General features: G+C 38.6%; 1 protein-coding gene across 1 annotated transcript; it reads right to left on the reverse strand.

Annotated features, from left to right (window-relative positions):
- Positions 1-3,327: 3,327 nt before the first annotated feature.
- LOC138856091 (uncharacterized) lies at positions 3,328-13,345 on the reverse strand. The gene is made up of 3 exons (XM_070106516.1): positions 13,181-13,345; positions 3,519-3,689; positions 3,328-3,459 (listed from the first exon to the last, which is right to left on the reverse strand). The coding sequence occupies exons 1-3, from the start codon at positions 13,343-13,345 to the stop codon at positions 3,328-3,330; spliced, it is 468 nt and encodes a 155-aa protein (XP_069962617.1).
- Between the last annotated feature and the right edge of the window lie 736 nt (positions 13,346-14,081).

Genomic DNA, 14,081 nt, shown 5'->3' on the forward strand with positions numbered 1-14,081 from the left:
GACCGCGAAAAGTAAAATAATTTACCGCAGTTGTTCGAGTAAAATTTATGTATATATGTAAATGTTTAGTAATATATGTATGTATAGCAAGTATTAGTATTATATGTATGTTTTAATATTTTCATACATATTTTAATGCTTTAAACGGAGGTTTTTTCCTAATATAGTATGTATGTATATATTTATATGTATTAAATATAATATGTATATGTATGTTTAAATTTATTTTGTACGTTTTCGCTTTTGTTTGTTTCTGCTTTTGATTTGCCTTTGCTTATTTTACGCAATCCTGCTTATACTTGATTAAGTATAAGGGGTATTGCTGGAAATTGGTGCAAGTAAATACTTGAATTATTTAGTTTTAGAACTATTTTTGTGTATGTGAACACAACGGTAAGCTTTTAGGTAATAAAGAGTTCGTTGGATATATATTTTTTACCAAACTGTTTTATATCTTAGCGGTATTTTGGTTTTTACCGGAAAAGAAACCGAAATATAGAAACAGTTTGGTAACCGCTTTGTTTTATTATTGCCTTTATTAAGACGGATTTTTGTAAAAAATAAACCGCAAAGGCATAAATTTCAACATACATACAATAAGAGGATATATACATATACTAAATGGAATCGATACGACTCACTTTGGGGTTTCCGCCAAGGGGTATTGGGGACAATATTTTAACTATGTGCCTGTGCCTGTGCGTGTGCCTTTCGTTGTTGTCCAGTCCTTTGCTGCTTGGCTGCGGTGGGTGATTTTGGTGAGCTGGAGTAGTTTGGTTGTTGTTGTTTGCTGGTACGGTTTTTTATTTATTTAGTTCGCGCCCGTTCTGTCTTTTTATGTATGTATTTTTGTTTTTTTTTGTTGAAATTCGCCCCCGTTCTGTCTTTTTGATTATTTCGCGCACGTTGTTGGTTTTTCTTGCTTTTTTTTTTGTTATGTATATATGCTTGTGCCACTTCACTTTACTCACCTTCTTCTGTTCTTTTTTTTTTTTTTTTGTTTTCTATGTGTATATGTCACTCCACTGCACTGCACTTCTATCTATGTAGAACCTTTTTTTGTTTTTCTTTTTGATTTTTTTTTTTGTATGTGTTTATATGTTTTTTTTTTCACTGCACTGCACAGCACTTATGTCTTTTTTTTTGTGTGTATTCTAACGTTTAGCCACACTTTGTTTCTCACAGCACTTTTTTTTTTTTCTCGAATTTATAGTTTTTTTTTTTCTTTTATTCACTCCATAGTGCCGCTCACTATGGCTCGAAGGACCAATAAATAATTGTTTCGGTTACGGACTCACCTTGTTTCCACTGTATACAGAGAAAAAGTTAAAGAGTTTAGCCGAGATCGCGTTAGGTGCTCCTGCAACACAAGTGTCGGTCGAAAGAGCATTTTCAACTATACAATTTATTTTATCAGATTTAAGAACAAGTATAGACGAAGACTTATTAGAAGACATTCTTTTAATAAACTTATATACTGAGTAATCAAGAAATTGTACGATTAGTTATTCTTGCGATTTATAAAATATTTTAATAAAAATGTAAATCGAAGTAATATGCTTGTAGCCGTTTGCTGTATTGACCTCAGATATGTCACTTCTTTAAGTATAAATTCCATCCAATAAAAGTATGTGTAATTATATAATAGTAAATGTCAATACTGAAATGATAAATATGTATATATATATAATATTATAACAACTTATTGTATCTTTCACACTAATAGTGGTAAATGAATTCATGAATTTGAATATGAAATGAATACATGAATTTGATCTCAACTTTAAAGCCTTTTTTCGTACATACATACATATTACTTACCAAAATTAGAATTTCCATTTGGTATTACCAGACTATATAATTAAGTAGCTTTATTAAGTGAGATTTTGAAATTTTATGAAAATTGTTGGTAAATCTGCACTTAACTACACAAAACATCGATAGTCAAAATAAACTATCAATAGTGAGACGAAAATAAAACTATCGATAGTCCCTAAAATTATTTTTGGTACTCTATATTTTAAATTGAAAACATTTTAAAAATTTTTAGTTATACAAAATACTGCTTCCAAAATGAATTTTGTATGAAAATAGTTAGTTTAGCTATAATTTCCCTAAACAACTCTTCTCCGTTTAATAGCCCTGATAAATAGTACATGAAAGCTTTGTTTATGACAAGAAGTCTAACACAAGTCAGTGTAAATATTATAAATTAAAAATGAGGGGAAAGTACTCTGAAACTTTTATGAGACACTGAAAAAAAACGCAAGAAATTCCAACCAGAGGGTTTCGTAAAAAGGGCAGCTAAGCTGCACTCTTCAATGACATCTACACTTGATTATCGGTAAGTTTCCACGCAGAACCAATAGTTTGATTTTAACATATGTATGTACATATAAAGCTACAATTAAACACGTTGAAGGGTACGCACCAGGTGTACCCTCCGCCACACTTGCCTTTTGCCGCGTAAAGTGTAGCTTTATAGTATGTCCTGTACCAACAACTTTAAAGCTTACCCCGAATCAATATATGTATGTTCTATTGTCTTTTCTTACTGCAGTCTACTTTCCATAAAAGTGGACTATGCTAGTCGATTAGGTTCATAATAGGATTAAATGCACAATACATTGAAAATGGCGATTTGCTAATACACACTAAATGAAATATTTGGGAAAGAAAGCACACCGGCTTGAACTTGTCAAATATAATAATAGAAGTTTTAAAATCATATGAAATAAATATAGACAGAAGTTACTCCATAACTGTCGACAATTCGGCGAATATATATATATGTGTCGAAAACTTTCTTAATAAAAATGTTCAAAACTTCCATCAAAGTCAACGGCTGGTATACTTAAATAATTGTTGCGGTTACGGACTCCCCTTGTTTCCACTGATTTGGTCCTCTGTTAGCCCCTTTTGAGTGTTGAGTTGTGGTGTGATGTGATGTGTATGTGTGGGTGGCCTGAGTGGTGTGATGTCTGAGTGGATCGTGTTGAGGTGGTGTGTTGGCGCGCAGTGGCGTGTATGGAGGGTGGAGGCGTAACTCATCTAGCCATCCCGGCCCCCCTAGGCGAATTCTAGCCTAGCAATCGCTGTAGTTGCTGCAGCGTAGCAACAACACTGCTGAGGCCAGTGGAGCAGGGGTATGTTGGCTTGGGCTGCCGATGCCGCGTTGATGCCTCCTGTCGCTTTGGTCTGGAGGGAGGTGGAGCTGCCTGTCTTCGGGGGCGATCCGGATGGCTTCTCTGCTGCTATCTATGGCTTGGAGCGAGTTGTCGCCCGACGGTCCGCTTTGGGGTGCGGTGCAGCATGGTATGGTGCTGTCTATTGCACAGTTGGCAAAGCGTAACCGACGTACACTCCGGTGTCGTGTGGACCGTAGACAAACAGTTGAGGCAGTGCCCGTGCGCTTGGGCAACCTGCTGACGTTGTGGTGGCTGCATGCTTCGAAAAATGCTGCAATGTTGCAGCCGGTGTGTGCGTCGACACAGTGGGAATCGGCTGCGTTGCGGCACCGTTGTCGGTGCTGATGAAGGTGGTAGTGGTCGCGCGCCATTACGGGGAGCGGTGGCAGGAACGGTTGCCGCTGCGGTTCGTGGTATTGGAGTTGCCTCAGGGCGCGGCACATTGATGGCGGACCTCACAGCTGGCGTTGGTGTTGCTGCCATATCTACTTCCATATTGATCTGTATGAAGAAGTTGGAATGATTATACATTTGTGGCATGTAAACTTATGGCGAATGTGCCACGGTATGTGGCGGGAATGGATCGTCAATTTGATCGATCATTGCGGTTAGAATGATTGGTTTATAACGGTTTTGTCATTTGCGGGTTTATTGGTTAGTTATACGACTAATTCATTTGCGTCGCGGTAATATCGGCGGATTGTTTGTTATTTGCGGTTTTGTCATTAGATACGGTTGGCAGAAAACATAATTTCACGAGCGGTCTTGTCAGCGTTCCGCTTTGAGTACGGAGATCAACTACTCGTATATGACCGTCGGAACCGTAATATAGTTTTTCTATGCGGCCAAGCCGCCATTCTGTGGGGGGTAGACAATCATCGTGTATGATAACACAGTCTCCAAGCTTTGGTGCCTTTTCTGGAGTTTTCCATCGGTACCTTTTATGAAGGTCCTTGATGTACTCTTCCTTCCATCGGCGGCTGAAATCATGATGGAGAATTTTGATTCTTTCCCATTAATAGGGATAGCGACCCCACGCCTGGTTCAGGTATGGCCAGAATGGGTGCTCCTTTGAGAAAATGCCCTGGAGTTAGGGCTGTGAAGTCGGAGGGATCTTGCGAGAGTGTTGTGAGTGGCCGTGAATTGAGAACGGCTTCAATTCGGGTTAATAAGGTAGTGAATTCTTCATAATGGAATTTATAATTTCCAGCTACGTTTTTGAAGTGGGATTTGAAGCTTTTTACAGCTGATTCCCATAAACCACCCATATGAGGAGCGCTTGGGGGGATAAACTGGCAATTAATGCCTTGGAGAGCATACTTCTGAACAATTTCAGGTGATACTTGTTTAATAAAATCCACAAACTGTTTTTCAGTGGCTCTTTGGGCTCCAATGAAGGTTTTGCCGTTATCGCTCATTAGTTTTGAGGGGAAGCCGCGTCGTCCGACGAAGCGAGCAAATACCGCGAGAAAAGCCTCCTTAGTCAGATTTGTACATAGCTCGAGGTGCACTGCTTTTGTCGTAAATCAGACAAAGACAGCCACATAGCCTTTCATTATGGTGGGCGACCTTAGCATGGACGCCTTTATTTGAAAAGGCCCAGCAAAATCGACACCTGTGACTGTGAAAGGCAGAGCGAAGTTACAGCGTTCCGGTGGAAGTGCTGCCATAATCTGCGTTCGTAACTTCTGCTTATGCAGAGTGCAGATCTTGCACATGAAAATGCATTTTTATATTTGGGGCTTAAGTCGGGGAATATAGAACTCTTGGCGGACTATATGTTGCATTAAGCGATGTTCTGCGTGGAGCATAAGTAAGTGGATATAATTGAGGAGTAAAGTGGCAAGCCGAGATTTCTCTGGTATGATTAGAGGATGGCGTTCATTATACGTGAGGCTTGAATTGGCAAGCAGACCATTCGCACGAAGCAGACCTTTCGTGTCTAGGAATGGGTTAAGAACTAAGAGTGAACTCCTTTTGTCAATGGGTTTTGATTCTCTTAATAGTGTTATATCGCAGCTGAAGTAGCGCGTTTGAGTTGATGCGATTAGAGCGACCTTTGCCTTTTGCAATTCCAGGTGCGTCAATGTATCGCATTGGGGGTACTCTGAGGGAACTCCCTTAACTTTAATTTTAAGTCGCTCTATGAACTTTAACATATGAGCGATTACTCTGAGGGCTCGGGAGAACGATGAAAATCGCTCAAGGATGTCAGTATCCTCCACTGCTGTGTGAAAGGAGTCGATTTTTCGACTTTCTGGGGCTATTATATTGCGCATGGGCGATTGTGGCCAAGAATTGGGAGATTCTGTTAACCATCGGGGGCCATTCCACCAGAGGGTGGTGGTGGCGAGATGCAGGGGTTTGCATCCTCTTGTACCTAGATCAGCAGGATTGTCAGCACTGGCTACATGTCGCCAAGTGGCTGACCCCACTAGGTCAAGTATTTGAGAAGTTCGATTAGCAATGTACGTCTTCCATGCATGTGGTGGTTTTTCCAACCAGGCTAGAACAATTTCAGAATCGGACCAGAGATACAATCTATGTTTCTTCATCTTTAAATGGGTCTGCACCATGGAAGCTAATTTTGCGAGTAGTAGCGCGCCACAGAGCTCAAGTCGAGGTAGACTTAGCGTTTTTAAAGGAGCCACCTTTGCTTTTGCTACTAATAAGTGGCTTGTGGTCGCAGTATCGCTTTGTGTGCGCACATAGATAGTGGCACAGTATGCCTTCTCCGAGGCATCACAGAAGCCGTGTATTTCGACTTTGTGTTCGGGGAAATAGTTTACCCATCGTGGGATTTGTATCTGGGAAATGTCTTCCAGATTGTTTGCGAACTGGGACCATTTTTCTAAGCGAAGAGGTTTCACTTGTTCGTCCTAGTCGGTTCCGTCCCAGAGTTTTTGTTGTACTTTCCTTTTCGAATTTAAGGAAATTAGTATTCAACAGATTTTCTTTAGGTTTATCCTTTAAGATATTAGGGTGGTTCGCCGTTATCTTTTTTAACGGAAACCCTGCGGTTTTGAGGGCTTTTACCACCTGTGATAGTGACTCGTATGCTTGTGGAAGACTGTGACTTCCAGACAGGATATCGTCTACATACGTTTGTGTTTTTAACACCTGGGTTGCCAGAGGAAATTCTGACTTGGTGTTTTCTGCCAATTCGTGCAGTGTTCGAATGGCTAAATATGGAGCACAGTTGACTCCAAAGTTAACTGTTTTCAATTTATAGTCGCGGAGTGGACTATTGGGAGATTTCCGGAAAATAATTCGCTGAAAATCTTGATCGTCTTTATGTACGACTATTTGTCTATACATTTTTTCGACGTCTCCGTTAAATACGTATTTGAATATACGCCAATTTAAAATGAGTAGGACTAAATCTGGTTGGAGCGTGGGTCCCGTAAATAGAATATCAATTAGGGAATTCCCCGAGCTAGTAGATCTTGATGCATTAAAGACAACTCTTACTTTAGTTGTTTGTCTGGCTTTACTACTGCGTGATGAGGCAAGTAAAATTAGTAATATTTGCCATTTATGATTTTTTCGCATGGGCTTACTTCCTCCATGTGGTCTAAATGGAGGTATTTTTCTAACACGCCATCGTATTCTGGCTTAAGCTCACCTTTTTTAAGTAAGTTTTTTTCCATACTTAAAAACTGCTGTATTGCAGAGGTGCGAGAGTGACCTAGGGCAAGTGTGTTAGGAAATTGTTGTTTTAGTGGTAGTCGTACGACGTACCGACCATTATCTGATCTAGTAGTTGTGGCTTTGTAAAAGTCCTCACATTACTGATCTTCAGGGGTTGTGATTGATATGGGGGGAGTTCTTCTAACTCCCAAAATTTTTTTAATTGTGAATTGAGGTATTCGTTTGAGATTTCCTCAACCTGAGTGGTCATGGTGGTAACTGGTTCCGAAACTAGTCCACTTAGGATCCACCCAAAAATAGTATTTTGTGCCAGAAGTGTATTTGAAATTTTCTCAATACCTTCGAGTATTATCTGTGGTATGAGATCGCTGCCTAATAGAAGGTCTATTTGAGCGGGAGTGTTGCAGTTGGGATCTGCTAGCTTTAGGTGTGAAACCTTTTGCCAATGTTTGCTATTTATGTGATAGCTTGGCAGCATATTTGTAAGTTGAGGTAAGACTATAGCTTCTGCTTGTATGTGCTTATCCGCTTGGGGGGAAATTACGGTAATGGGGCAGATTTTATTTGAGTTTTGGACTACTCTTCCGCCCATTCCCGTGATTTCAAAATTGGCTAGTTTTGTTGGCAGTTGTAGCCTATTTTGAGCCCTAGACGCTATGAAAGATCGTTGTGATCCTTGGTCTATTAAGGCCCTAAGTTTAAACAGCTCTCCTCGGTGTTCGATGGAGACGACTGCTGTTGGTAGTAGTACTCTACTTTGATTTTCGCTGTGTAGCGTTTGGGTTTTTAATGCCTTTGAGCAGCATGGTGCTTCTTGGCAATTTTTGGGATTTCGCACTTCGGGATTTGCTGTTGCAACTAAACCCGTGGCTCTTTTCATATTTGCGCTGTTTGGGGGTGAGCTGGAAAATGTGTTGTAATGCAGCATTGAATGATGTCGTTTATGACAATAAACGCAATTAAATTTGCTTTCGCACTCTTTAAGTGTATGTGCATGTGATGGGCAATTTGTACAAAGTCTTTTTGTTCTCACAAACATGTTCCTATCGACAATATTTAATTTTTTGAATTTATCGCAAGATTTAAGTTTATGCCCTCCTGTACACAGTTCGCATGACATTTGTTTATACTGTTCTGACGTGAACGATTGATTTTTAAAAAAACTTCTATTTAAATGGTTATTGCTACTGGTTTGGGGTCTATTAAAGCTTCTATTGAGGTCGTTTTGAACGTTTTTAGTTCTAACTAGTTTTTTGTCTACCCTTTCTGCTATTTCATATTGGGTAGTTAGAAATTCTTTCATTTGCTGCCACGTTGGGCATTTTTTCCGAGATGAGAGCGATTGCTCCCACAAAAGTAACGATTTTTCTGGTAATGCCGCGGTGCATATATTTACCAGAATAGGGTCCCAGCTGTCTGTGGGAATATTATACAATTTTTGTGCATTTGTTAATTTTGGGTGGTTTATGTAAACGGCTGTAAACATGTCCCGGAAGGACGGCCATTGTTCATAACCACCATGAAAGATTTCTGTATCACATGTGGGCACCTTGAGATGGATGCCTGAACTTGCCTCATGACTTTGTACTTGTGGCAGCTCTACTCTCTGATTTGGAGTAGGTGCAATTGCTTTTATTAGCTTAAGTTGATCGAAAATCATTGCTTTAGTTTCTTCGAATTGGTCTAAGCAGTTTTCGTATTTTGCGTAAGCCGAAGATTTGAAATTTTCTGGTAGATCTGATTCGTCAGATTCTACTATGGCGTCATATGAAGCTTGGAGACGTATCCAAAAGTTGTCGAGATTTTCTTTTTTGATTTCTAATGCCGATTCAGAATTATCTTGAATCGGAGCAGATGAAAATCGAGTGCAGTATCTTATTAAGCTGTCACTCTCAGCAATTAATTTACTGTATGTAATGTCTTACCCCCTTTTTTGCTTTATAGCACCTTGCTTTGAGCGTGTAGCTTCTGCAGGTGTACATGGACTTCTTTTGTCAGAAATCATTTTTGGAATTTTTAGCAACTGAGTTGTTTTAGAATCTTTCGAGTCTGAGCTCATTTAAGAGATGCGCCGAAATAAAATAAAATATTTTCAATGTAAGAAATATATGTATTTGAAACCTCTTTTAAGAAAATAAGGGTTTTTGGTTTTTGTTTTTTTTTTTAATTAACAAATTAATAACTTTTTAAACTCGTATGAGCACTTAACTCTTTTATGATAATAAGAGTTTTTATTTTATGAAATGAATATATTACGCGTATTTCGTGTTTTATCGCTTTTTTTTCCTTTAATATTATTTAATTGATTAATATTAAACGCAAATGTTTTTTATTTTTACTTTTATTTGTAAGTATTATGTGTCCGTAATTCCTATAGGGTATACCTATAAGCGGATCAGCTGATACATATGTACTTGACGTTATGCGCAATTGAGAGCTCGTCTTAGAGATCAATGCACTTTGTACATATGTGTTTATGTAATATATTATGTTTAAATATTTTTGCGCAATCCTGCTTGTTTTTGTTGGTCAAAGAACAAGGGGTATTGCGAATATGTGCCAATATGGACTTAGAATATTATATGTATATATGCAATCCTACTTGTTTTTGTTTAACAAAGAACAAGGGGTATTGCGGAATATTTGCCAATGTGGACTTTGAAGCGAAGTACTAATGTATTTTTGTATACCTGAGCGTGTATATATGTACGCAGTGCGAAAGGACCGCGAAAAGGAAAAAATATACCGCAGGTATTCTTTTAAATGTATGTATGGATATCACGTAGTCTATTTTTGTGCGGAATATATGTACGCAGTGCGAAAAGACCGCGAAAAGTAAAATAATTTACCGCAGTTGTTCGAGTAAAATTTATGTATATATGTAAATGTTTAGTAATATATGTATGTATAGCAAGTATTAGTATTATATGTATGTTTTAATATTTTCATACATATTTTAATGCTTTAAACGGAGGTTTTTTCCTAATATAGTATGTATGTATATATTTATATGTATTAAATATAATATGTATATGTATGTTTAAATTTATTTTGTACGTTTTCGCTTTTGTTTGTTTCTGCTTTTGATTTGCCTTTGCTTATTTTACGCAATCCTGCTTATACTTGATTAAGTATAAGGGGTATTGCTGGAAATTGGTGCAAGTAAATACTTGAATTATTTAGTTTTAGAACTATTTTTGTGTATGTGAACACAACGGTAAGCTTTTAGGTAATAAAGAGTTCGTTGGATATATATTTTACCAAACTGTTTTATATCTTAGCGGTATTTTGGTTTTTACCGGAAAAGAAACCGAAATATAGAAACAGTTTGGTAACCGCTTTTTTTTATTATTGCCTTTATTAAGACGGATTTTTGTAAAAAATAAACCGCAAAGGCATAAATTTCAACATACATACAATAAGAGGATATATACATATACTAAATGGAATCGATACGACTCACTTTGGGGTTTCCGCCAAGGGGTATTGGGGACAATATTTTAACTATGTGCCTGTGCCTGTGCGTGTGCCTTTCGTTGTTGTCCAGTCCTTTGCTGCTTGGCTGCGGTGGGTGATTTTGGTGAGCTGGAGTAGTTTGGTTGTTGTTGTTTGCTGGTACGGTTTTTTATTTATTTAGTTCGCGCCCGTTCTGTCTTTTTATGTATGTATTTTTGTTGTTTTTTGTTGAAATTCGCGCCCGTTCTGTCTTTTTGATTATTTCGCGCACGTTGTTGGTTTTTCTTGCTTTTTTTTTTTGTTATGTATATATGCTTGTGCCACTTCACTTTACTCACCTTCTTCTGTTCTTTTTTTTTTTTTTTTTGTTTTCTATGTGTATATGTCACTCCACTGCACTGCACTTCTATCTATGTAGAACCTTTTTTTGTTTTTCTTTTTGATTTTTTTTTTTGTATGTGTTTATATGTTTTTTTTTTCACTGCACTGCACAGCACTTATGTCTTTTTTTTTGTGTGTATTCTAACGTTTAGCCACACTTTGTTTCTCACAGCACTTTTTTTTTTTCTCGAATTTATAGTTTTTTTTTTTCTTTTATTCACTCCATAGTGCCGCTCACTATGGCTCGAAGGACCAATAAATAATTGTTTCGGTTACGGACTCACCTTGTTTCCACTGTATACAGAGAAAAAGTTAAAGAGTTTAGCCGAGATCGCGTTAGGTGCTCCTGCAACACAAGTGTCGGTCGAAAGAGCATTTTCAACTATACAATTTATTTTATCAGATTTAAGAACAAGTATAGACGAAGACTTATTAGAAGACATTCTTTTAATAAACTTATATACTGAGTAATCAAGAAATTGTACGATTAGTTATTCTTGCGATTTATAAAATATTTTAATAAAAATGTAAATCGAAGTAATATGCTTGTAGCCGTTTGCTGTATTGACCTCAGATATGTCACTTCTTTAAGTATAAATTCCATCCAATAAAAGTATGTGTAATTATATAATAGTAAATGTCAATACTGAAATTATAAATATGTATATATATATAATATTATAACAACTTATTGTATCTTTCACACTAATAGTGGTAAATGAATTCATGAATTTGAATATGAAATGAATACATGAATTTGATCTCAACTTTAAAGCCTTTTTTCGTACATACATACATATTACTTACCAAAATTAGAATTTCCATTTGGTATTACCAGACTATATAATTAAGTAGCTTTATTAAGTGAGATTTTGAAATTTTATGAAAATTGTTGGTAAATCTGCACTTAACTACACAAAACATCGATAGTCAAAATAAACTATCAATAGTGAGACGAAAATAAAACTATCGATAGTCCCTAAAATTATTTTTGGTACTCTATATTTTAAATTGAAAACATTTTAAAAATTTTTGGTTATACAAAATACTGCTTCCAAAATGAATTTTGTATGAAAATAGTTAGTTTAGCTATAATTTCCCTAAACAACTCTTCTCCGTTTAATAGCCCTGATAAATAGTACATGAAAGCTTTGTTTATGACAAGAAGTCTAACACAAGTCAGTGTAAATATTATAAATTAAAAATGAGGGGAAAGCACTCTGAAACTTTTATGAGACACTGAAAAAAAACGCAAGAAATTCCAACCAGAGGGTTTCGTAAAAAGGGCAGCTAAGCTGCACTCTTCAATGACATCTACACTTGATTATCGGTAAGTTTCCACGCAGAACCAATAGTTTGATTTTAGCATATGTATGTACATATAAAGCTACAATTAAACACGTTGAAGGGTACGCACCAGGTGTACCCTCCGCCACACTTGCCTTTTGACGCGTAAAGTGTAGCTTTATAGTATGTCCTGTACCAACAACTTTAAAGCTTACCCCGAATCAATATATGTATGTTCTATTGTCTTTTCTTACTGCAGTCTACTTTCCATAAAAGTGGACTATGTTAGTCGATTAGGTTCATAATAGGATTAAATGCACAATACATTGAAAATGGCGATTTGCTAATACACACTAAATGAAATATTTGGGAAAGAAAGCACACCGGCTTGAACTTGTCAAATATAATAATAGAAGTTTTAAAATCATATGAAATAAATATAGACAGAAGTTACTCCATAACTGTCGACAATTCGGCGAATATATATATATGTGTCGAAAACTTTCTTAATAAAAATGTTCAAAACTTCCATCAAAGTCAACGGCTGGTATACTTAAATAATTGTTGCGGTTACGGACTCCCCTTGTTTCCACTGATTTGGTCCTCTGTTAGCCCCTTTTGAGTGTTGAGTTGTGGTGTGATGTGATGTGTATGTGTGGGTGGCCTGAGTGGTGTGATGTCTGAGTGGATCGTGTTGATGTGGTGTGTTGGCGCGCAGTGGCGTGTATTGAGGGTGGAGGCGTAACTCATCTAGCCATCCCGGCCCCCCTAGGCGAATTCTAGCCTAGCAATCGCTGTAGTTGCTGCAGCGTAGCAACAACACTGCTGAGGCCAGTGGAGCAGGGGTATGTTGGCCCGGGCTGCCGATGCCGCGTTGATGCCTCCTGTCGCTTTGGTCTGGAGGGAGGTGGAGCTGCCTGTCTTCGGGGGCGATCCGGATGGCTTCTCTGCTGCTATCTACGGCTTGGAGCGAGTTGTCGCCCGACGGTCCGCTTTGGGGTGCGGTGCAGCATGGTATGGTGCTGTCTATTGCACAGTTGGCAAAGCGTAACCGACGTACACTCCGGTGTCGTGTGGACCGTAGACAAACAGTTGAGGCAGTGCCCGTGCGCTTGGGCAACCTGCTGACGTTGTGGTGGCTGCATGCTTCGAAAAATGCTGCAATGTTGCAGCCGGTGTGTGCGTCGACACAGTGGGAATCGGCTGCGTTGCGGCACCGTTGTCGGTGCTGATGAAGGTGGTAGTGGTCGCGCGCCATTACGGGGAGCGGTGGCAGGAACGGTTGCCGCTGCGGTTCGTGGTATTGGAGTTGCCTCAGGGCGCGGCACATTGATGGCGGACCTCACAGCTGGCGTTGGTGTTGCTGCCATATCTACTTCCATATTGATCTGTATGAAGAAGTTGGAATGATTATACATTTGTGGCATGTAAACTTATGGCGAATGTGCCACGGTATGTGGCGGGAATGGATCGTCAATTTGATCGATCATTGCGGTTAGAATGATTGGTTTATAACGGTTTTGTCATTTGCGGGTTTATTGGTTAGTTATACGACTAATTCATTTGCGTCGCGGTAATATCGGCGGATTGTTTGTTATTTGCGGTTTTGTCATTAGATACGGTTGGCAGAAAACATAATTTCACGAGCGGTCTTGTCAGCGTTCCGCTTTGAGTACGGAGATCAACTACTCGTATATGACCGTCGGAACCGTAATATAGTTTTTCTATGCGGCCAAGCCGCCATTCTGTGGGGGTAGACAATCATCGTGTATGATAACACAGTCTCCAAGCTTTGGTGCCTTTTCTGGAGTTTTCCATCGATACCTTTTATGAAGGTCCTTGATGTACTCTTCCTTCCATCGGCGGCTGAAATCATGATGGAGAATTTTGATTCTTTCCCATTAATAGGGATAGCGACCCCACGCCTGGCTCAGGTATGGCCAGAATGGGTGCTCCTTTGAGAAAATGCCCTGGAGTTAGGGCTGTGAAGTCGGAGGGATCTTGCGAGAGTGTTGTGAGTGGCCGTGAATTGAGAACGGCTTCAATTCGGGTTAATAAGGTAGTGAATTCTTCATAATTGAATTTATAATTTCCAGCTACGTTTTTGAAGTGGGATTT

The sequence above is a fragment of the Bactrocera oleae genome, chromosome 3 (assembly GCF_042242935.1).
Source record: "Bactrocera oleae isolate idBacOlea1 chromosome 3, idBacOlea1, whole genome shotgun sequence".
NCBI lineage: Eukaryota > Metazoa > Arthropoda > Insecta > Diptera > Tephritidae > Bactrocera > Bactrocera oleae.

Coding starts and splice junctions, on each gene's coding strand:
- LOC138856091 (XM_070106516.1), bottom strand. CDS start 13,345: ATGGAAGTAGATATGGCAGCAACACCAACGCCAGCTGTGAGGTCCGCC. Junction 3,690..13,180: donor CTTCATCAGCACCGACAACG/GTGCCGCAACGC, acceptor TTCTTCATACAG/ATCAATATGGAAGTAGATAT. Junction 3,460..3,518: donor CTTCATCAGCACCGACAACG/GTGCCGCAACGC, acceptor GCAACATTGCAG/CATTTTTCGAAGCATGCAGC.